Source organism: Platalea leucorodia, assembly GCF_965183815.1.
Source record: "Platalea leucorodia genome assembly, chromosome: 20".
Lineage (NCBI taxonomy): Eukaryota > Metazoa > Chordata > Aves > Pelecaniformes > Threskiornithidae > Platalea > Platalea leucorodia.
Window position 1 is genome coordinate 5,962,041 of NC_138842.1, and position 24,691 is coordinate 5,986,731.

At 53.4% G+C, this 24,691-nt stretch overlaps 1 protein-coding gene across 1 annotated transcript in view; it reads left to right on the plus strand.

The window, feature by feature from the left end:
* Positions 1–17,796: 17,796 nt before the first annotated feature.
* The window catches only part of NECTIN1 (nectin cell adhesion molecule 1), a gene marked incomplete at both ends in the record, with an annotated part of 102,931 nt that continues 96,036 nt past the window's right edge, over positions 17,797–24,691 (plus strand). Inside the window, one exon of the mRNA XM_082330495.1 lies at positions 17,797–17,878. Within this exon, the coding sequence (XP_082186621.1) occupies positions 17,797–17,878 (82 nt within the window). The remainder of the gene's footprint in view (positions 17,879–24,691) is intronic.

Below are 24,691 nucleotides of genomic sequence, written 5' to 3' on the forward strand. Positions count from 1 at the left end.
CTGCAGCCCTTTGCCCTGCTGGGGTTGCATGCCAGCCTGTGGTCTTGCCCCTCCTTTCTCCTGGCTCACTCTTCACGTGGAGATTTTCATGCCCCAAGTGAACAAGCCCAGGCCTGAGCAATACCTAAAGAGGGCATCTCACATCCACCTGCCGATTATTGCTACACACAGTGGCTGGCAAGCGGAGCCCGCCCGAGTTCAGGGCTGGCTTGGCCTGGGGCTGAGGTCAAGAGTGTTCATTTCCCTAGGAAAATTAACAGTTGCTTTCTCCCATAGCAGACACGTGCAAGCCCGCTCTGCAAAGGCGGCAGGAGCCAGTGCCTTTCCCAGGGAACGTTTCCCTGCAGGCAGCTGCGGGAGAGCCTGCCGCCCTGTCTGCAGCCGCTGCTGCCATTTCCACCCAGGGACTGCAGCTTCAGCGCTGCAGGCACTTGGAAGCAGCCTCACAAGGGCAGGCAAAGGGGCCAAGGTCACCCGTACCCACGCTTGCACTCAAGTGAGAGCAGTCAGCACGGCACTCCCATGAGAATAAAAGCTGGCACCGACATGCCAGGAGTGATGAGGTCTCCACTTCTGGATGGAGCTGCCATGCTCAAACTGGCCTCAAGCCACCCTGGGAAAGAACATCAACCCCTGCAGGCACTGAGCAGCTGAATCCCCACAGAGGATATGGCAGGGCTGCCTGCATGGGGGAGAAGCGGGGAGAAAAGCAGGGCTAGCGTGGGGCGGGCAGAGGCTGACCTGGCCCACGAAGGACGGCAGCGCAGTGTGGCTGACTCCTCTGGTGAGCGAGCCGCAGAGGACTGACCACAGGGCAGGGCAGAGAGGGAAGGAAGGGCTCCCAGCCCACTGCAAAAGCCCACCTGCCTGCTCCCCTGAGCCTGGACATGTGGGGACCAGGCTCCATTCACCACCATGGGGAGAGGGTTTACCTGCCACCAGAACTGCACCAAATACCTTCACTGGAGAGGGAGAGAAGCAGCAGGCTCCAGTTCTGCCTGCCCATGTGCCGGCCGCTCTCTCAAGAGATGCTCGCGTGTTTGCAGTGAGGGAGAAACGGCAGCTGACAAAAGTTATTCCCAGGCAATTAGCCCCAAGAGGCTGGTGAAGGCTGCAGTTGCTGTGCTACACTGCATCCATGTTTTACTGTACCATTGCCAGGGCAGGGGGAAGGAGCAGGAGCTGAATGCACAGAAATATGCTGGTGTATGTGTAGGGGCTCCCACTGCTCTCATCACAACGCGTTAGGGTATTTCCGCATGGGGATCCAGGCCTCCTCCCGCTGCACAGGGAAACTGCACCTCTGAGACCTGGCCCTTGGCTTTAGCTTTCTATGTCTTGGCCCACTCATTGCAGCAACCAGAAAGAGCTTGGTACTTTCAGAGACTCATTCCTTAGGGAGGGAGCTGTGCAATCCCAGATGCTTGCAGCGACACAGCCTAGCTTTGTCTAAAGAACTGGTTATTCAAAAGATTGCAGCATTTGTTTTTAGCTTGGTAAGGGAAGATCTATCAGCAAGGTTAAGTTCCTAGGCCAAGGTCCTTGCACTGACGCAAAAGCAAGTGGGCTATGTCCATCCAGAAAAGAAAAAATAGGCCAGTGTTTAAGGACATTGGAGTTATCTGGATTTTATTTCCCCCATTTTACCACCATATACCCTAGCTCTACTGTCCCTGGGAAAGCAGAGCAGGGCCAGGCACAGGAATGCAAGAGCCAGGTGACGCCACCAGCTGATGCCAGCACCCATGAGAGGCTTGCCCACCCCCCCTGCCTCCAGGAAAACCCTGCTTCGGTGTGCCATGCTGCCAGGACTCCAGAGAAGAATCAATATTTGCAGAGCAAACTCATCTTTCTGCCTGCTGGCCTTCACCGCATCCCACTCTGCAGCATTGTCCCTGTGTCTCTGGTGCTGGAGCATCAGCGTAATGTGATGTGACACCTTCCCCCACACTTTGTTATAAATATCGTGTTTCACTGTAACTGTGTCTGACACCCCCTTGGAGGCATTTTCTCATGCTCCCAGCCAAGACGTGGGCACGTGCAGATCCCCCCAGCGTGCACTGTCTCTGATGGCAGGGGGCTGCCCTCCGTACCCTCTCCTTCCCCACCAACAGCAGCAGAGACATTAGTGGCAGTGGGACGGGGCTGTGTAGGGTGAGCCGCCTGCAGAGATTCCTTTGCGTTCAGTCTGACTCTTCAAGAAATAACACTGCTAGATCACAGATCTCTCCCTTACTTCTTCCATAAGATGGATGCTGGTGCAGGGGATGGGGGCTTATACTTCCCCATGACTGAAGTCCATTATTTATTTGGAGAGCAGAACCATCTCCTTGCCACCATGCCCAACCACTTCCCCGGGCACCCCCTTCTTAGCCACATGTGCTTGTAGTTATAGGAAAATGCCACTAGATGTCTGTCAGGGTCCTACACATTGCCTGCTGGGGATAGCCCTGGTAAACAAGGGAGACAAGGCTGGGGTGCGAGCTGTGCAGAAAGCTGTGCCTGTTTCTCACTTCATTATCCCAGTCAGGATTTCTGATATTTTTGGACCTGTGGAAAAATCTCGATTTAACATTGATTTCCTTCTAAGGAATGTAGGGAAGCTGAATATTATCTCAGTGTACCATAAGCTTTTCTCTGGTTTCATTGCAGCTGTTTTTAGACAAGTTTTGAAAAGTTTCCCCTCAGGACATGACCTCTGGGTAGGTACCTCCATTAGGGCTGCTTAGAAAAGCCTTCACCTGTACTCTACCACGGGGACATACACAAGAAAAAGATGCTGTTCCCATACCAGCCATGAGCAAAATCAGCTGTGCAACCGTTGAATAAGCCCTTCCTTGTAGCAGGACTGGTCACCCAAAATCAATCCTTCAAGGACAAAATATTTATGCAGCTCAAGTTCTTTGAAGAGCTGAGGATGCCTTGCAAAGGCTACATCACTTTTTTGTCATCCCACCCTCAAATGAATGTGTCCTGTCCTGAACTCACCAGGCCTGAGCTGACCTCCTGAAGACATCCCTGAACTCATCCCTCTCTCACCCCTCCAGTCTCCTTTTAACTCTGCGCTTCTCTCCTTCCTCTTGCCCTGCCCTGTCCAGGCCCGGGGGGCCTGTTCTGGTCCCGCTGGCAGCCAAGTCCCTCCGTATCAACGGGAGAGATGAATCTGGCCTCGCTCTGTTAATGCTGCTCTGGAACATGAACCACAGTGACAGGAGCCCTCAGTGGTTCCTGTGCCACCATTTAGTATAAAGCCTGTTGCTCTGATGCCTGGACACTCCTGGGTGGGATGGCAGGCTCAGGAAGGTGGCAGCCTTTCTGGAAAGAGGGGACAGCCACGTTCACACAAACACACGTGCCCATTTATTCCCCAGTCGGGTTCTCTTCCCTGCCTGCGGGAGGGCGGGAGCCTGGCAGCAGGCGAGCAGACCCTCCACGTGTGGCAGGGAGGAGGGGGACCGCGAGGCTGCGTCTCAAGGTGCAGCAGTCCTGGCCGGGAAGGGGCAGTGACCGCGGCTGCCTCCGCTCGTGGAGTCGCCCTTGGTGCTGGGAGCAGAGGTCAAGTCCTGGAGCTGCTGCCCAAGAGCCATCGCTGAGGCTTCTTCCAGCGAAAGGGCAGGTGCAGCTTTGTGACTTCACCTCTTGGGTAACTCTCTGCAGCAGATGCCGTGCAATTACTGTCACTGATGTAAGCGCAATTACTGCTCGAGCTGCTTGAGAAATGCCAGTTATTTTTCAGAGGAAATTTGGGAAGGAAATCATCTCTTTTTGTGTTTTGGGGAATTTTAAATTTCTACTAGCTTCTTTTTCTCTCAAAAGAAAAGTATGAGAAACATGCTTTTCTTAATACTGTTGATGTAAAAACATCATAAGGAAACACAAGGAAAAAAAGATAAATTTGTAAGACGGAAGCTATTTTTGAGTGGAGAAGAGAGCATTTTACATATTTTACTTTCTTTTTTGAAATCTGTAACTGAAAATTTGTGTTTTTCTATTCCAAGGGTATTTATCTTTCTGCGTAATAAAGTTAGTTTAAAAAAAACCACTAACCAGCTTTGCGCCCAGGTCCATCCTGTAGAGGTGAGGATAGCGTAGGAGCCTCTGCGTTCAGAGCTGTCCCTCCCCATGGCTGCACCGCCCGGCTCCAGGCCAAGGAGACTGTGACAGTCATGGAGAAGAAAAGCAAATTTCCTTCCCTTTGCTTCACAGCTGGCAGCCCAGTATGGGACCAAAGGGGACACCGTGTTAAATCTCCCAGAAAGGCAGCTGGCTGAGCGCTGGCTGGGAGAAAAAGGCAAAAGGCAGTTAAAAAATAATGGAGAGGACAGAAGAGAGAGACAGAGATAGGTACTTGGCTCGCAAGATCTGGGGATGTAACGCACAAAGCGTTTGGAAATACTCAGAAGTTGTGTCTGAAAAGCTCCCCTGGCTGATGTGTCAAGGAGCTTCCAATCCCCTTTCAAAAGCTTCCCTTCTCTCTGCTGCCGCTCGCTCCCTTTGTAATGGGTGGCTGTTTCTAATTATCTGTAAATGTTAAATGTTCCCTAATTCAATCAGAACAACTTGTTCACAGATGGCAAACCCTTCATCTGCTCAGCTTTCAGTGGAGTCTCTGACTCAAGAGCCATTGATCCCTTCCTTCCCGGAGAGGCTGGCTTGAGACATGCAAGGGGTGCGGAGAGGAAAGGAGTGTGTAGTGTACAGGAACAGTTCCAGGTCTTTCCCTTTTCCCTTGACAGCTCTCACGCCATCCTCTGCTACCGTGTAACCCAGTACCCCCTCCTGGGCAGGACGCTGCAGTCACGATGCGTGCTTAGGTTCAGTCTCTCCTCCTCTCCCTGCTGCTATATTACTGCTCCTTGTCTTGCCTGAGCAAGCAGTCCTGTTCAGTGCCACCTCACCCCACCTTGCAATAGGTACGCAGTGTGGTGTCTTGGATCCTGATGCAGTTATGTCACAGGCCTGTGGTTTATCTCACCCTGCATCCCAGCTCCTGTCACCACCGCGCTAGCTCACGTCAAGCTCGTGCCCAGCTGATGCTGATCCTGTTGGGCTCCGCATTTCTTGTCTTGTTGCTCGCTGGCGAATGGCACATGCCAACACTCTCTGTCCTTTCTCATTCCCTGCTCCTAGCACATGCGCTCACTCACATCTATGCCCCTCAGCTATAGCACTTTTTCCCTTGCTACTGTCCAGGTTTGTTGGTTAGGGCAGAAAACTACTGCCCGATGCCCAGGAACAGCTGTAACAGGGATCCTAAATCAGGTATCCCCATTCACGTCACTAAAATTTGCAATTTACACTACAGAAGCCAGGGGGCATGGGGGACAAAGGAGGGGTGCGGTGAGGTTTTCTCCTTAAACCCAAGGGAAAGTCTCTTTACTGCCAATTCCTAATGATTTATTGAAGCACCTAGTCTTCCCCTCAGACCTAGAAAAGGGTCTTGCCTTTGATCAACCAGTGACTCACCATCTGCAGCCGAGGGGATTTACGACAAATGCAAGCTATTTCTGCACATGGAAGGGGAGAAAAATAGGCCTCATCATCACTGAGAGGGTGGGAAGGATGAAAAACAAGCCGCCCACAGGATAGTGCTGGCTGGGCTGCTCCTCACAGCTTTGCTGCTCCCCCAGCACCTCAGTGGAGCGCCTGGCTCCCCGCGGCAAAAACGCTGCTGCGAGGGGTTGTGTGGGGGAGACTCTTACGTCTCAAACAAATGGCTCCATGCCAGGATAGGAATAGAACAACCTAAATTGTACTCTTCACGTTGCATCGCGGGGCCGGGCGCGGGTCTCCATCAGGCATGCCGACAGAGCGGGGCTGCAAGAACAGCCCACGGTGCACCGACAGCCACTGCTGAGCACATATCCTGATCATGCTTCCAGGTCTGAACCTGCTCTTTTCAATACCCATCCTTCCCTCCCTCACGGCGTAGCAAAATCTAATCGCTTCCAGATCAGGAAACTGTATTTCCTGGAAGCTTTTTTTTTTTTGCAAAAATCTCCAGCCAAATCCTGGCATAAAGATGAAATCCTTAAAGACCCCTAAACTCCTTCCATGACATGCCTAAAATCTGAAGTATCACCTCCACCATCCCCCTAGTCTTCACTTTCTGACTCTGCAAAAATGCATTTAGCTGAAAGACTGTCCCCTCTTTAGAGAAGGAAAATGTTTCGTTGTTCAGGACGTGAGCAGATTCACAGCTAACATCCAGCCACCCATGAGAGACTCCCGGCACAGCAAGCTTTGCAGAATCACTGCTCCATATCCTCCAACAACTGGCTAAGGAGAAGCAAAGTCATTAAAGTGTGCGTTATACTCGCTGGAACAATCCTTCGGCAGAAGCTTCATGCAGAGCCCCACTGGGCAAAGTGCTCCGCTGCTCAGGAGCGGTGATTAGGGAGAGTTTGTTAATGAAGCAGATTTTAGTGACTAAAGGCAAGTGGAGAGAGAAGAGAGAGGGCAGACTCTTCATCAGATGGTATAATGTGGGCTTGCTGCAGCTGATCTTCAGTGGACATAAATCAGTTCAGTTCTCCCAGCTTTTATCAGCTGAGGATCTGACCCAGGGGATGTGCGAATCATTGAGGGGCATAGCACCAATCACATCATAATAAAACTGCTCATCTTCGGCAACTGGCTGCTGCAGATCTCAAAGCATTTTGCAGACGTCCAAAGCTGCTTCAGAGCCATAAAGGTTTTGCTCACATTTCCAAACTTGCCTTTTTCATACACTCCCTGAAGGTTCAGCTGCTTTAAATCAGGGCGATCCCCCCAAAGCAGAGGAGGGGGGGTGTAAAGGGACCCTGAGTAAAAGCATAGTCAGCCCTGCTGTTCTGATCTCGCTGGGCCATCCGCCTCTGTAATGAAAATCAGCATCGCCCTGTGGATACCAGCAGAACATGACCAATTTACTCTGTCTGAGGCTCTGTTCCCAGCTCTATGGTACGTGTTTTGCCCTGCGTGAGAGATGAAAGGGCGGATCAGTGCTCTTAAAAGACCCAGCACAGTTTTACCAGGGCACAGATGGTGTGTACAGGAGGATTGCACACAAAGCATCCCCAAATGCAGAAAAATATGCTTCCTGTTCCCTTCTTCCCCCTTCTAATTTGTCATCCTCCTCCCCACCTTCATACCTTTCCCCTCACGCAGGAGCAATGGGTCTCCACAGCCACACAGCTAATTCCCGTTTCCTGCAGCAGATTGCCAAATAGCCAGGTATGACCTTCTGCCCTTTACATCTTTCCCTCAATGATCATAGGTACCCTTGGAGTTGCGAGTCCCTGCTCATATACAAGTCCAGCATGAGGCGGGGGAACCCGCGTCCTGTTGCAGTGCAGAAAGGCCATAGAGGAAAAGAGCGAGCTGGAGGTGAAAAGGTTTAGCAAAGGGAGAAGGTCAGAGAGGCAAGTGCCCCAGAGTCACTGGAAATGAAGTTCATGGGAGTTTGCTAGCCTGAGTGAAGGCAATATCAGGACAAGCCCTTCCCCAAAATAACTCTTGTTAGATGCAGGACAGATGTTCCAAACTGCTCCAGAGCACTTCCCAGGGGACCCAGGCACCTGGTGCCCAGCTTTCCAATGGCTTTCTGTTAGTGCCAGCCTTTATCCTCTGTTATTATCCATAGTGTGAGCACTTCCAGGAGCTCTAGTGTCCCTCTCTATACTGAATCATTTGTGACTGGAGGAAATTAGGTTTGATGGGAGCAGGGATGTGTGGCTTTGGAGAGGCGTCTCTCCTTCCCAGAGGGAAACTGGGAAGGAAGGGAAAGAAGACCCCCCGTGGTGCTAGGTGGTGTTCAAGCACGAAAGAGACAAGTAGAGAGATTGCAATCAGATCTTAAACAGGCTTTCCAGGTGTCCTTCAGGCACAAGTACCTCAGTTTGGCAAGCCCTTCTAAATCTCTGCAGTTAGCAGTAAAAACGAGGCATTCTTCCAGCCACGATCTGATCCTCTTCATCAGTCACTGCTCTGCACTGCCCACCCACCCACCCATCCCTCTGCATCCTGAGGATAAAACCCACTTAGCCAAGCCCCTTCCCATACAGCCCTTCATCACTAGGGATCGATTTCCTATATTGACTGAGCAGGCCCCAGCCATTAACGAGTTCATTTTCCATCACTTAGATACAGATGGATTCCCTCAGGAGCCCCAGGGTCACCGAAGTTTCATTAACAGACACTGTAAAAGTATTTAAATACATTGAAAAAAATCACTTGACAAATGGAGTAAGCCCATAGTCCTGCTCCTCTCAGGTTATCTTAAAAGATGAAAGAAACCTTTGCTGCCCACAGAAGGACAGAAAGCCCTTAACAGCTTGTCCCTGCTATTATCCATCTCACAACACGTCACCTCTAAAGAGGTCCAGTTTCCCATAATGCTCCAGATGGAAACCATCTATTCATTTATCCAAGCTCTGGCTGAGCATGTTCCAGCCGCTAAGGGCTTTTGGCCTCCAAACTTTCCTGTTAGCTGTGACACGTTGTCTGCTGGTAAACTGAGGCATGAAATGATGAAGACTCAGACCCAGATCCGGCTGCTCAGCTACACTAGCAGAATACATATCACAGACAGGCATTGGTAGCTCTGCTGCAAAGTGAATTCTCACCCCAATTGTTTGTATCAGGGCAAAAAGCCCCATAACTGAGCCCTATCTGGCCTTGAACACCACACGTGGGAAAATACGTGTCAGCAATACAGGCTGAACTCTGGAGTCTGTTTCTGCTGCTAAAAGATTTCTGTCTTTTTGCCACAGATCTCTAGAAGACATGCTGAATTTTACTGCCATAAAACTCCAGGTAGATGCTGGCTTAGCTGTCACTCCATGAGAGGGGTCTGGAACCCAGAAACACCACCAAATCTCCACCAAAAACATGGCCATAGAAAATTCAACCCTGCAGACAGTTTCCATTCTAAGCTCATTTATGTCAAGAACTCAAGCTACACATTTGAAAAATTTGCAAACAAAAGTTTAATGTGACATTTTTCTCCCCGCTTGGGAAGAGATGGCTCATTAAGTCAGTCTACAACTCTTATTGGGTGCCCAGGATGGCAGGGTCTCACAGCACTTTGAAGTATAGTCACATTATCCCAAACACTAGGAGGAAGGGCAAATAAACCTGGCTCCCCTAAGTCCCAGGCCTGTGTGAATCCTTCCTCCTCATGGGAAGGCTGTAAAGTCCCATAGATCTACCAAATTTTTCCTAATATCTTTTTCCATCACAGAAAAAATCCTACCAAACAGCTAGCAGGAATTAGCAGGCAGAACCTGGCTCTTTGGCTGGTTGAGTGGAAGTCCGGATAGACTCGCCATGGGGACAAATGCTCGTCCGCAGTGCCAGGCTGGCAGCTCTCCCAGGGAGATGGGCAAAGCCTCCCTATCCAGTGTCTTTGGAAAGGTCTCATGATCTCCTAGGAGCTCAGCATAAGGAAGGTGACCTCCTCCCTCCAGCATCTGCAGAAGAAAGCAGAAGCTCATGGATGGAGGAGGTAGATTGCTCCCACAATTAGACAGGAGGAGGAAACTGGCCCACGAGGAGAGGTTTGTCCTCTGAGGGAGAAGAGTAATGTCATTTCACTGGCCCCTCTGCAGTTACTCCAGGCTGACAGAAAAATTTCCCCTGGAGTCCCTCCAAATTCACATTGCTAACTCCTCAGACTGCAGCAAAACTCCTCTGAATAGACATCAGCCAGGCCCGGTTGGCATTTACAAAACAGGCTGCAAGGAGGATTGCTCTAGGTTCACAAAAGCACTGTTTGGAGTAAAAACCCTTGCCTTCCCTGGGATGGCGGAGGAGCACGCACAAGAGACCTGCACTGCACGCCCAGCCTGGCAATAGTCTCCCCCTGCTCACCAACAGGAGATTCATTAATGCCGACAAGGTAAACTCAGGCTGTATTATTCATATCTGTATTTATCAAGTATTTATGCTGACAACCTAGAGGGCGATAAATCAGCATCACCGGGATGTGTTGATTCCTGTGGCCGAGTCTGATGCTGACAAGGCTGATGCCTGCCTCGCCTGGCGGAGGGGGGCAGAGGGCCCTGCTCGCAGAGAAACAGCTCGTTTGTGGCAGCCAGAAATGAACGGCCTGCCTGGAAGAGAGGGGAGAGAGGACGGTCTTGGCTGGATGTGCCTCAGAAGCAAATGGCAAGGACTGAACGGGGACGCTCCTTGCGCGGCAGAAATGTTTCCCCACCTGGATGTGGGTCTTAACAAAGCTCGCACCTGCGTAGCTGCGCCAGCCGGGAACGGGTCTTGGGCTGCCTTCTGTGTCCAGCCACTCCAGCACAGACAGGGAGGAGGCTGCTCCATGTTCACAGCAGCAGTCGTGCTCAGCTCGTTCCAGATTTACACCACGAACTCCCATGTCTGGGCTGGATTTGCTGCAGCTTTGCTAAAGTGAATGCATTGGAGTTGCTCCAGAGGTACACCTTGACGGGGGGGAGCTGGTTTGGTCCAACTCCAGGGATTGCAGGAGGGTGACAGCGGAGTTACCCTGCCGATGGCAATGTGCCCCTCCAGACTCACTGTGGTGGCTGCAGGGGCATTGCTCCCCAGGCACAGCAGCAGCTCTACTGCCATAGCATCAAATTTACACCCTCGTGCTACTGACTTGACGGCCTGCAAATGAGACAGGCCTGCAAACCTCTTGACTTCTCGCCCTGGGATCCAGAGATCAGTTCCCAGAAGAGCTTGTGCAAGAAAAAAGCCTAATTGTCCAACTACTAAAAGCAAAGGGCTTATTTCCACTTGTAAATTTACAGCAAATTCTGATGCTGATTCAAATCCGAAGCAGAGCGTGTCAGTGAATTTCCAGTTCAGAAGAAATCCTCTCTGAGGCTTTTCCCTCATGGATGACTGCACAGCAGCTTCTAAAACCCTCAGTCAGAAGGCTATTCTGGGTATTGGTTTGGGACTCTGTGTCCTGCCTTCCCTGCCATGCATGGGCACTGCCAAGGCACTCAGGAAGGCAGGGCGATAGTGCTGTTCAATAATGTATGCTATTTTTTAATACAATAACTGCTGAGGCTTGTGCACGCTCTGAATGAGCCGTGCCGGTGCTGGAGAGCATATCGGTTCAGACCTTGGAGCTGAGAGACAAGTCTTGAAGAGAAGAGAGAGAATTCCCCTTGCTGGACCTCATTAGCAATGCCGGGAACACATGCCCTTTGAAATATTTCTGTTGATTTCATGTTATATTTCTGCTCTATATTTTCTTTCTCTGTGCCATCGTATCTCTGTGAATGCTGTGTCTAATCTTCCGCCTAGCACTGGCCCTCTGTGCACGCATAGGCACACGCGCAATCCCAAGCGCAAGCCCGCGCGTTCGTGTGCATGTGGGTAAGGCAGACCTTTTAATTCCTTCTTAGATGTCAGCTCCGTCAAGGAAGATGATAGCTCCTTCTATCAGGCACTGAAGCAGCTTTGCCGAAGCAGTTGTTCTTTGCTGACGTGGAGCACGCTCCCACACACCTGGACCCCTCCGTGATGCAGACGCCCGATGTCCGCCGGCGCTTCCCGGCGCTCCCCCAGCCTGCCTGCGATGGGGAAAGGCTCGGGATGGCTCCATCAGGGCTCGGGTCGGCAGCCGGGGATGAGGCAGCATCGGCCGCGGCCTGTTTGTCGCCTCCTTCTCGGCCGGGCCGGCGGCTGCCCCCAGCGCGGCGGTGCCGCGGGCCCGGGCGGCGGCTGCTCCCCGGGGCGGCGGCGGCGGAGCCGGCCCGGCCGACACTAGATGGTGCTCGGCGGTTGCGCTTGCTGCGGCGGTGCCGGGGGCGGCTCCCGGGCTCCCCTGGGGAATTGCGCAGGGCCACCAGCCAGTTTCACCTGCCTTTTCCCTTGCAAGGAGTTCGGCCCGTCTGCTCCGCTAGAAATGCTCTCCTGCCGTGCAAAGGGCGCGCATCTGCCCCAGTGCTCCCTGTCCGGGAAGGGTGGGATCAGCCGCTCCCCTCCTTCTGCTCCGGCAGGGCCTGCACAGGGAGACGCGACCCCTGTTCCCGCAGCCGTAAGCCCGGAGACACCTCAAGAGCACTCACAAAGTTCGGTGCCCTGTTCCTAACCTATCAACAGATGGAGCCTCCATCCCTTCCTCTGCCGAGCTCAGAGAGGACCCAAAATTAAGAACATCTCCCAGCAGTAACTTCACTGTTGATGGCTGGAGTGGAAGGTGTGGTTGGCACAGAAGGCCAGGAAGAAAAGAGGGAACCAAAGAGCTTGCATGGTGTAGTGGTTTGAGCTCGACATGGATGCTGCTTGCAGCAGGCTTACCCATGCAAGAGCTCTCCAGCCCAAATTCACCCCCAGTTTGTAGCTGGTTGGGTTGAAAGGCAGTCAGATCAGCAGTTCTTGGGCATTCCCAAAACGTGGGTCTTCCCAAGCCCACCAGCCTTGCACTTCCAGCCACTTTTGACTGAAAGCCTGCAGCAGAACTCATACTGCTTTCTGCAAGGCTGGGATTCCTAATCTCCCTGGGCTTCTTTTCTCCATGTATAATGAGGATTATGGTTTAATTCCTGCCTCACAAGGGGGTGGTGCGGGGATTGAGAGGGGTAAGGCACTCAGATAGCATTGCAGCAAGGCTATTACGAGCCCTTCAACAGGGGGGGACAGAAAAACCCCACTGCTGTTTGCAGACTGCTTACAACTTGCATCAGCTTCCATTAACTGGGAGGCAATTTTCTCACCAGTTCAGATTTAATTTCTTCTCCAACTGCTGGCCCTATCCAGAGAACAGCAGGACAGGAGTGACTATCAGCACTGAATTGCCTTTTAAAAGGATGGTGCTTTCAGATCTGAAGGAGTGTCTGTTGTCTGTACAGCGTATATGCGTGCGTGTATATGTGTGTTCATGTAAGCATGTAGGAAGGAGGCTGTATCGGGAGAGCTCAGAAGTGAGGCCAAGCTGAGAAGCAGCTCAGGAAGCCCTTTGCACCTCTGATCCCTCATTGTTGACTGCGCTGCAGACACATTATGTGTGTTTCCAGATGAAAAAGCAAAAATAAAACTGATGCTGGCTTTAAAATTCTGTTCAGCACAGCCTTCTGCACTGATTCAAAATGTTTATAAACACAGAAGTTAATGTAATCAGCACTGCAGCAAATACACACCAGGTACACGGCGGAGACAGAAGTGTCAAATGCGCTCCCCGCTCAGAATGACAGGCCTCTGCTGTGGGCTCTTACCAAACAAAAGCAGCTGAAAAAACCCACTGAGGAATGTTTTAAAGAGCAATTCCTCCCCCCCTTCTTCCCTCCTTCCAATCCCCTCTGGTAATCATAATTGTAAAAAGTAGGATAAGATGTCCATTCCCCCTGCGCCTTTCAAGTGGCAGGGCCTCGCCAGACTGTGTGTGCGCAGGGAGCCACGGGAAAGCGGGCACTGCTCGGGAAGGGGAGCGGCGGCACAGCCCCAGACAGCAGTGGAGGAACTGGAGTTCACCGGTGTGGGGGAATTGCTGGGGACCTTTCCATGGCAGGCAGCAGCCCCGTGGTCCCCGGAGGGCTATCCATCAGCCCAGCCCAGGGCAGACAGGACCTGCATTTACAAAGATTGGGATGAGCCATTTTGTCCTGACTCCAGCCCAGCAACTGTTCAGCCCCGGGGAAGGATGTGCATCAGCTTGCAAGGGAAGACCCCATCCAAAGGAGTTGTGTCGTTGCAGAACCCTTACCAAACGCACCCCGTGTCCTCCTGCACATCGCCAAAAGACCATGCTCAACCACGTTAGCCAGTGGGAAGGATTTGGGGAGGTGCGCGTGAAACGTCCTGTTACAGCAGGTTGCTGCAGAGACGTTACCTCACATGTCAGCATCAGCAGAAAACTCTTGTGCTGGCTGAACAGCCAAAATGCTGGGCGGACAAAACAGTGCTCAACTACAAGCAAGCCTTTTTTTTTTTTTTTTTCAGCCAAATGTTGTTTCATGCTTTAATTGCAATTTTCAAGAACTATATTAGCATGACAACTCATGGAAGTGTCGGCCAAGTTACTAGTATCTGTGCCTAAAACAGATTTCACAGGGGTGTAGAGGAAGGGGCTTGTATAACTTTTGGATCTCCATTCTGATGGCTAGTTGCCATCTAAAATGAGACGTCTACCATCCCTAAAAATCAAGAGGGGCTAAATATCACTTCTGTACAGTGTGAGTAATGATTTTCCTTGGAGAAGGGGGGATTCCTCACAGCCCAGTCCTTCAGACTATCCGAAGCACCAGGTGGGCTGATTTTTTCTCTCTTTGTTTCTAGTGGAATATGTTTACAGATTTATGAAAGGGATTTCTGAGCTTCAGAGTGGTTCATGTGTTCCTGTACTCGGAGTGGAAGGAATGAGCAACCTTTGAAACCCCTGCCCTATTATTGCAGGCACCATGGTACATAAAGTAGTTAGGGCTCCTCCTCCACATCTCTGGCTGGGATGAGCTTTGGGAACCTACTGCTGCGAGGGTTAGGAACAAGGAAAGAAACAATCGGCTAAACCGGCTGATACAGCAAAGCAGAAGGCAGCCCCATCAGCCCCTCAGAGGACATGCACACAGAGACCTCCCCAAATAAAAAAAAAAAAAAAGTATGATGCAATTAAATATGTTACATATTATGATCTTCCTCCCCTAGAAACAACAAAAACTGCCAAACCAAAGTATTCTGCTCCTGCCTTTCCTGCTCATGCAGAAGTCCCCTTGGGCTTCACGGAAATTTTGGACTCACAAAAAGCTGCAGAACAGGGGCCCCATGGCACTGTGTAATAAATCTTAGAAGTTAACAGCCAGAACTGTGCCAAATGTGATGGGTTTTGCTTTGTGCAGGATCATGAAAATAATACATTCTGGCTCAATAAGTTAGGCCTGATGCACCAGGGCTAATGGTCTACTGCTGCTGCTGCTAATGGATTTACATTTTTGTCTCAAATGTTTGAGGGCTGTGATTTGGGAGGCCAAGGCCCAAGGCTCTATCAAATCTCCCCATATTCTTGAAGGGAAATCTTAACCGTACCCCGGACGTAGCACTGAAACGTCACCTCGCTTAGATCAAGCTATGATCAATCCCGAGTTTTTCTTTCTGCGATTGATTTCTGATTTGCCACAAACCGGGGAGCAGTTTTGTGAGTTTGCCATGGCTGTTCCCTGTCACCCGCAAGCCCCCAGGAGCAGTGTTCCCCTTCCTAGCCCTCCTAGTGAGCCACTCGGGCAATTTCAGTGTTTGCCAAGCCATCGCTGCTCCCCGTGGCCAAAGGGTTGCCAAGGGTGAGAACAGACCTGCCTGGTGTACTGCATAATCACAGCGTTGGCTATTCTCCTTCCTTTCACAGAGGAAAACCTCTAGCTGCCGGGCCTGTGAAGGAAACCCTGATGGTGCGAAGCCAGGGTAACCATCCCACGGTGTCTTCGCCTGGATTTGCAGAAAGCTTAAAACGATAGTGCTGAGATCTGGCCTGCCCCACGCACCTCAGCAGAGGCTAGCCCAGGTGCCAGTCGCAAGACGTTAGAAGGGAGACCCGAGAGTATCACACTGGGAAAAACGTAAGCTGGAACATTGTGTAATGTGAGGGACTTGATTGCAACTTAGAGAGACCTGCCCAGGGGAGTAACGTCTGATCGAAGGCATGTCTTTAATGGAGTCGGGAAAAGGAATAATGAGATTTTATGGATTAAAGGTGAAACTAGCCAGATAAATACTCCAAGGACAGGAAAACCAACCACTGAAACGACTGTTGCAAGGATGCCGGGAGCTCTCCGTAGCCTGCCTGTCTCCATAGCATAGGGTTGCGCTCCTAAGCTCTGGCCTGCAGCTTCACAGAAGAGGCAGGAGGCAGAAACCACCGGGGCAGATTCAGCAGCCTCTGCTCCACAAGCAGGATGTCCAGAGGAATCCCAGTGGCCTTAAAGTCTATGAATCTATTAACTAAACCTCATTACTACGTAATAACTTTTGTTATTTTGGAACAAACCTTGTATCTGGCTAATCCGCTTTGTTACAGAGCTGCCCATCCTTCCCTTGAACAGGAATTAACTTCTAAAGGAATTAAAAGGAGGAGGAGACTGCTGAAGGGGTCCTTAGAGGTATCTTTTTATAGCTGCTGGCTGCCCCCCCCTTCCCTTCTCCACTATGTGTGGTATCCTTCCCCACTGATTCTGTCCTTTTCTGCTTGCCAGGCATTGATTTGTTCCTGTGTTCTTCTAATGGAGCTTGAAATCAACATGACTTTGTTGTTGGTTGTTGTCATTGTTGTTCACATCTTTGTTTGGGGTTCAGCATCCTCGCCGAGGCCAGGGCAGCTCAGGAGCTGGCATTAGCAGGCTAAATACCTCCTTAGCAAAAGAGCCGCAAAGGCTGTGCCTGTGTCCATATAATAAGGGCTGTTACAAAGCACAGCAAACCAGTGCCTCCCTCCTCCAGCGCATCAGCCCTTGTGCCGATGCTGAATCCCCTCGCTTATCAGCGCGCACAGAACAAGCTCCTTCTTTCAGCAGGCCCCATGAAAACGCTCTATCTATCTCTATATATACGCTCTACGTCCAAAGCATTTATGAGTGTAAATCTATATTCCATACGATAGCTACGTCTGTTTCACACGCGGTTTCTGTAAGGTACTTTATAGGTCGTATCAACGGCCAGGTAGGTGGGCTGCCGTGCCTGCCACCAGCCACGGCCTAGGCGCTCCCCCGTCAGTAAGGGAATTCAGAAGACAAGCCTCGAGTCCGCAACGCCCGGGTGCCGAGGCCCAGCACCGCGGGAGCCCCCCGCTCCGGGGTTATCCCCCTTCGAGAACGCCCGCCGAACAAAAGCCAGCTGCCAGCAGCAGCCAGCCCGCGGCGAGCGGCGAGCGGCGAGGCCGGGGCGCCCCCGCCCGCCCCATCCCCCCGCCCGCCGAGGCGGACCGGCCCCGCAGCCCGGCCCCGCAGCCCCGGGGCCGCGGCCGCCCCCTCGGCGGCGGGGCGGCTGCCGGCGGAGAGCGGGCGGGCGGCGGCAGCGCCCGGCTCGGCGGGGCAGGCAAAGAGTTAACGCTGCGCCCTCCTTCGCCGTGCGCTGACATCACGCAGGAGAGGGCGAGCGCCGCCGCCGCCGCCCCGCCCGGCAGAGTGTGCGTGGTCTGCGTGTGCCTGCGAGCGCCAGCGGGCGGCCGCGCCGTGCAGCCCGGGCACCCCGCGCCCCCCGCCCCGCGGCCGGCCCGGCCCGGCCCCGCGCCCCCCCGCCCGGCCATGGAGCGCCGCAGCCGGTCCCTCGCCGCCGCCGCCTGAGCGCCGCCGCGCTGCCGGCGCCCCGCGCCCCGGGAAGCGCAGGGCGGGCGGCGGGCGGGGGCTGCCGAGCCCCGCCGCCGGAGCCACGGGAGCGCCGCGCTGCGAGCGGCGGCAGCAGCCCGCGGAGGGCTCTCCCTCGCTTTTCTTTATTTGTTTTTCCTCCCCCTTCTTTTTTTTTTTTTTTGTCCCTTTTTTCTTTCCTTTTTTTTTTTTATTACGTTTTTCCCCTCCCCTTCGCACTCGCCCAGCTCTGCGGACGTGCCCGCTCCCGGAGGAAGGCACCGGCGCTGCCCCGGCGCCCGCGGCCGGCCGGCCCGCCCCGAGGGGCCCCGCGCCCCGCCGAGCCCCCGGCCCCCGCGGATGTGCGAGGCTCTCCTCCGGCCGCCCGCCCTCCCGCCGGCTTGCCTGCTGGGCGCACCGCCTCTTTGTCCTCCTGCACCTACGGTTTTTTAAATTTTTTTTTTTTTTTTAAGCAGACCTGAACATCACCGGGGGCGGGGAGGGTGGGGGGCCCAGCGACGCTGCCAGACCGACCCCTGCCCATTTCTCCTAAGGAATTCTCATGGCTTCACAGCTGCAGACAAGTTGCCGTGCATCTTGGTGGACTATCGGAGTTTGCATCCTGGCGGCCGCGCTCCTACCAGGTGAGCCGCTGCCGGCCGGTCCCCCCGGGAGGCGGTGGGCTCTGCCGGGGCGCTGCGGGGGTCGGCGCGGCCCCGGAGGAGCGCTGCGGGGTGCCGATGGGGGAAGGGGGTGCGGGAGGTGCTGCGGAGCGGCGGGGAAGGATGGGATCGGCTTTTTGGGGTGCGCGCCCGGGTCTGGAGCAGGTGTGGAAGCATCTGCCTGAGGGTGGGAGAGAGCCGGGGCCGGTTTCGTCTCTGGCTTGGAGAGGAACAACACGATCGTTTGTTTTGGAAGCAGCTGCAGGCAGTGGGCTCCGGAGTCCTGGGAGCTGAGGCGGTTTGTTTGCTTTTTGGATCGAGCAACGTCTAGCGAGGCATAGCAGCCAGGCTTCCCGGGAAAGGGAGCCACGGGGCTGGGTGATGAGCACAGATGTTTCGGCAGGAGAGACGGCGGGTTTCCCGACCAGCACCCCCGAAATCCCCGCTCCCCTCCACACACACACTTCCCACGGGCTCTTTGGCGGAGGAGCTGGACTGCTCCCAGGTTTCAGACCTTTCCTTTCACCTCTTTTGCACTTGCATGCCTGATGGCATCTGATCCATCCCTTTGGTTCCGATCCATCCCTGGGAAGGAGGAGATGGGCACAGATTTGGAGCGACTTCTCCCCAGCTGGTTGGACCTAGCCTGGCGGTTGCAGAGCAGCCCGTGTGTCCCCACCCCAGGGCTTGGTCCTGCCCTGGGCTCTAGCACGGCTCTTGGAAGCGGGAGAGTGACCCACTTCGCGAAGTGCCCTGCGGGAGACTCTTTTATTCTACTCCAGTGCAGAATGGGTTAATGCCATCCTGGAGGGCTTTCCGGAGTCGGCTGTCGGAGACATGGAAGGAGGACCAGCAGTCTGGGCTTACAGCGCTTGTGAATGTACTGGGAAATGCAAACAGAACCGATTTTTGCCTTTTTGAGGCTAGGCTCCTGGTGGCTGGGTCTGGAGCGTGTGGCAGCGGGCGCATGTGCCACCCCCGGGCCAGCATCCAGCCTTCTGCAGGGATAAGAGGCAGCCTGTGCCTGCAGAAGGAGGGGGGTCTGCAGCTGGAGAGGAGAAGTTGCAGTGAAGGCAGGGTGCAATTGCCTCTGCTCCTCCTTTCTTTGGGCTGGGGCAACATCCTGGAAGAGCAACCAGGCTGGCTGGGCTGTGACTCTGAAATGTGGCCGCACTTAGCAAGGTCTGGGCCAAAAGACTGGCTATCCGAGAAAATGCCAGGGCCCAGGGTTCCCCAGTGCTAGCAAAGACAGAGATGATAGCATCCAGGGCATGGGAGATCAACAGAGCAGAGTGACCGGATGGTCCAGCTAAAATGGGTGAGGACAGAGGTGAAATGGGAGGGGGTGGTGGTCAAAAACCAGGGAGACTGTGAGAGGGAAAAGGTTAACAGAGTGATGAGAAACCAGGTCTGGGTATAGCTCTGTATTCCCAGGACAAAGGGATCTGCTGTGCATTGCGAAAAGAGGTGATGGAAGGGACAGCCTTGGGCTCCCTGCGCTGCTGTGTGCTTCCAGGCAGGTGCCTGGCTGAGCTCTGGCTCCTCACAAGGAGTCTCAGAACTTTCCATACCATTCTTCACCTCGTCTTCCCTCCTTCTCACCCCTCCACCGGGCAGCCCCATGCAGGAAACCCTCCCCGCAACCCCTGGGAAAGGCACTGGAGGTGGAGTAATGCTGTGGTGGCTGTGCTGGGTAAACCAAAAGCGGTTTTTGCTCCCCCAGTCCCTCTAGGAATTGCTTTCACCAAGGAGACACAGAGACCGTGACCCTGAGGCAGGCTGGCATCTCACCTTCTCCTGCCAAGAGAGATTTTTTTTTCCCCACTTACTCTATTTTTGGCTGGTCTCGAGGCTTTGCTGCCAGCACTCAGGCAATCTTGTCTCCTGCCACCCTGCAGTAGTCCGGTGGTTTGTCTTGCACTGTCCCGCTGACAGCTCTGCCAGGATAAGCCCGTGGTGCATCTAGTGGTGCCTTGCCAAGGAAAGGGTATGGCCAGCTCTGCAATGCTCCAGGAAGATAATCCTTCCCGACCCCGGTCCATGATCACCGAGTACCTCGAAGCCTGTGTGGGCGAGACTCTCGGCTGGACCAGTTTAGTGGTGGATGCACCACATTTGCAGGAAAGACTGATCCTGCATAACGTATTTATTCATTCGTTCGTTTCATTCATTCGTGCGCTTATTTGTACTGTGGACGCATCCCGGAGCTGCAGGGAAGGACCGGCACGGTACTGTGCTAGGTGCTGCTCAAAGGCACAGCTGACTGACAGTCCTTCCTAAACCACAGGTCTGAATGCCACACCGAGGCAGGTAGTTCCTCAGGTTCCCAACGCGTTGGGCCAAAAGCAGCTGAGGGTGTCTGTATAACAAGCTATATGTAAGCTTTCAATGCCGACAGGCTTGCTTATCAAGAAGGGGAGAGGAGAACTTAGGATCCTCTGTAATAAGTGAATTAGTAGCTGTGGACTTTGTTGGAAAATGTGGTTTGGTACCTAGCACCCAAGAAGGATGGGAGGAAGGCAGGAGACACTACCTGCTTTCTGGAAAACCTTTCACGCTCATCTGATCAATGCCATTTCATTTTGTTCCCATCCACGTATACTACCTCCCCCTTCTGACAATATTAGCTTTTTTTCTGATAAGGAAATAAAAGTTCCCTGCTGTAAAAGCTGTAAGGAGTCCCTTATAAAAATCTGCTTTACAAATTGTCTTTAATGTGATCGGCTCAATCGTCCAGAACGGATTCAATTCAGGGTTCCTGCAGCCTTCCATGCAAATCTGCCTGCCTGCCCATTTGGAACCATTAACCACGTATCAACCCAGGCTACGGCATTAGGGCTTCAAGATATTGATATGAATAGGGCTTACTGAAAAGCCGTGGGGTACTGGGGAGGAGAGATCCTAGGCGGCTGATCTTCAGAGGTTAGGAACACTTGTGGTTAAATTTATGCTTTACAAGTCTTAACAATCTGTCTGTTTATCCCCGCCATCAAACTCGGTACAGCTTGAGATGCAACCACGCAGAGCAGAGGCATTCATCTTGTGCTTGGCCCTGCATCTGCAGATCCGGGCCTGTGTTTCCGAACGCTCTCCGCTGTCTGGGGACAAATTCCTGTCTGCTGTCACTGGGCTACCTCTTGGGCTCCGAGAGGGGCCTGTGAGTCTTTCTTTGCAAAGTGCTTTGAGATCCTCAGCAGGGGAGAGCTGGAGAGGTGTTTGAAGCTTTGACACGGGGTTTTTCCATCACAGAGCTTGAAAGCGGCATTGACTGAGCTGTAGTGACCTGCAGGCCTTAGGTCAAACTTGGCTGCAGCTGGAGGGAGGGTTCCTTTTTGGGGAGGTACGACAGCTCTCTGGAGCGCTGGGAATAGTCAAAGTGGGTCACTGCAGGATCTGGTCCATCTTGTACTCTGTAGAGCTGCTTTAATATCCCAAAGCAGCTTCCAAATGGTAAAAAGTTGCCAGAGTTTTGTTCAACCTTTGGTTTGAGTTCTTAGTTGTTAATTTTTTCTTTCTCCCACCTATCTCCTCCCAAAACTCAGAAATAACAACATCAGGCTATTTCAGGAAGCAAAAGTCTGTCTTTTGCTGATATTGTCTCATTAAACCTCGCTTGTTGTGGTGGAACCGACCCATCGAGTTTTAACCTGGTGTGAATTTATGAGCTCATGTTATGTGTCAGCGTGGGTGAGGCGACAGGCTGTACTGAGAGCCAGCTCAGCCCACGAGCAGGAGGGTGTCTGCCCCATGGCCAGTGGTTAGTGCTGTTTGCTCTCTGAACCGGCAGTGTTAATCAAGCGAGAGCTCCCAGCCCAGTGCACGTGGCTCCATTTGCAAAGAGACGTACAGAAGCAGGGGCATTACCACATCCAGCAACACATCTAGTGCGAGGCCAATGCTTGCAATTAACTGGTGGCTGACAAGATGCCGATGCTGGCGGAGCCTGGCACATCTCTCCTCGCATCGCCCCTCCTCTGGGCTGCAACGGTGCCAGCCACAAAGCCAAGTTTACAGGGAGGCACCAGAAGGATCCTTTGGGCACCGCTCACACCTCAGCTGAATCACGACAGGAACCAGAAGAGCCGGTCGTCGTGACCTGCTTCCCAGGCTTGCGTTGCCACCGGCACCCCTTGCCCTCTGCTAGCGCCGCTAAGGCTGGGGATAGCGGGGACAGCCCATCATAAGGCAGGGGGAGAGCAGCAAGTGGCCACCACTAGCCAGGGAAAGGCTCTTTCCCACCTCCAGCGCCCTGGGCAGTTACAGAGCACCACCAGCAGACAGGCATGTGGGGGAGATGGTGGGGCAGCACCAGCAGAAAAAGATTTTTTGGAAAAGCAGAAGTCAGGCTGCCTGTGAATGCTGCAGGGATGAGCTGGTAAGCCCTCAGATGGATGGCCACAATCCCCAGGGCCTCTGAGAAAAGGTTTGCGTCTTGCAACATCGTTTGCTCAAGGTCGTGATGGCTCTTGCTCAGTCCTTTTCACAGGCATCCAAGGCATATTGGTGCAAAAAGCAGAAACAAATGAGAGAGGGACAAAGGTACTCCAATCTGAGCAAGCCCTAGAGATCTCCTTGCTTTTTCAAATACGTCAGATTAAATCAGGGCAGCTCTGATGCGGGGTGAGTTGGTGCCGCCAGCCACTGGAGCTGGGACCCAGTTTGCATTTGAGACACCTATTGTGTTAATTACCGGAGCACAGCCATCCCAGCACAGAGAATTCAGAGCTCTGCAGTGAGGGCTCCCTAACCCAGATTATTGTTTCAGGTGAAAATTTGTTTAACTAAGGAATGAAACCTCTCATGATACATCCCCTTGCTTTCCTCCTGGCTGCTGTTGAGCCGCAGATATTCTCCTGGCCTTACAGTTTTCTTCGCTTCTCCCAGTAAAGGTTTATTCCAGGCTAGATTGATGCACGTACCCTCCCAGCACGCATGCATGTACTCTCCCAGCACATACGCACGTACCCTCCCAGCTTGGTTTTCAAGGGGAACCCCTCGGCTCCATAGCAGAAGAGAAACTCCTGCCCAAGCTGCTCAAATGCAGAAGTATCATCCATGGTAGGAAGGACAATTTCCCCTCAGTCTGTGAGTGAGAGCCCGTGGCAGCCAGAGAGGCACCTCCCCGTCCTTCCACTGTGCCACCATGCTAGGTTTAAAGTCCTGCGTTTACAGTCTTGTCTCTGCCACGCACACAAATGGAAAGTGGAATGTGCAGGTGCAAGGGCTACCCCAGCACTGTGTTATTTTATATGCCCCGTGCTGGCATTTCTGTGTGTCCCTGCCTCCATGGGCACTCGAGGAGGCGTGCGGAGTTTAACGCCTTGCCGTCCGTTCGCTCTTTCTCCCCGTCTCTGGGGCTGATGCAGCCGTTCACGCAGGCTGGCATCATAAAAGCTGCGGCAGCTCTCGGCTCTGCAGCGGTCCCAAGGCGGACGAACAGCAGCTGCTGGGCATGAGAGGGGGAGAGCGAGCTTCCATCCCTTGCCGTTTGCCCAGCCCAGGAGGACAGGGGGTCCCAGGCTAGGGAGGCTGCTTGTGCCCTGCGTGGCACGGGTCTGCAGTGGCCAGGGCCAGGGGGAATCTGGCCAGCGCGCTCTTGTCCCTTTGGCATCTCTGTGGGGTGCTGGGGATGGATAGGAGGAGCTGACCCAACTTGATGAACCATCTCTTCTCCATTCCCCCACGATAAAGCTGTCCCTGCAGGAGGTTTATAATCCTCCTTTGACATTATTTGGTGTGATGCAGGAGGAAAGCCTTTCTAAGCACTACCCACCCAACTCTGCCCTCTCCCTCTGCTCCAGGCCTGCCCTCCCTGGCTCTGAGCCAGTCCAGTTGGAGAATGGTGTACAGAACTGCTTTCCATCTTCATTCAGCCTGCAGGTGGGCAGGGGGGAAGAGCTTAAGGAGAGGCAGGATCCATGTAACTCTGCTCCCTGAAAGAGAAAACACGGGGATGGGGTTTTCTGTTCCCCGTCCCAGCCTCTTTGCCTTTTTAACTGCAGGAAATAGCAAAGTGCCTCCATCTGCTCCTGACCATGCAGGGATGCTACAGAAGGACCTGCAAATCACATCACTGCCTTGAAGCAGCGGCAGGTAGCAGATGGACCACCTGGCTACGAGACAGCAGGTGCTTCTAAGCCTGGTTAGTCAAGAGGACTCTGCCTCCATCACCTGGGAAAACCCCGTCATCAGACTGGTTTTGAGTCTATTTTTCTTTTCCCATGGAGGATCCATTCCTCCCCCCGTGCTAGAGCGAGGCATCCGGAGGCATGGCCAGGAGTGACAGAGGGTCCATGCAGCTTGCAGCCAGTGGCTAACATCCAGCGTTTCTCCTCTGGTGACAGGCGAGAGCAGTTCCCAGCACAAAGGCCCGTCTGTGCGGGCGACGAGGGGGCTGGAGCGGCGCGCCGTGTGGCCACCTGAGAGCAAAACCAGCCTTGTTCTCTGTGTGAGGCTAAAGACACGCTATCAGAACGGGCCGCTGCAGCGGAGGGTCTGTAGCCACATCACGTGGACCCAGGGGGGACGCTGGATTTCAGCTGGCCGTATAGGTATCTACTTTTTGCACTGAGGATCTCACACTTGGCAAAATCAGGTTTCATTTCTTATCCCCTGGCAAGATACCCTCGGGACTGAGGGGGATACTGCTTGAGAAGCTTTTCACTGGCCATTTTCACTGTCCCTAGGGAAGACAGCCCAAGGGGGGCTGTCTGGGGGCAGAGTTCTGGCTGTGGACTCAGGGTCTCATGCTAATGTGTAGAAGAGGCTGGTGGGACTCAAGAGCTCAAGCAGAGG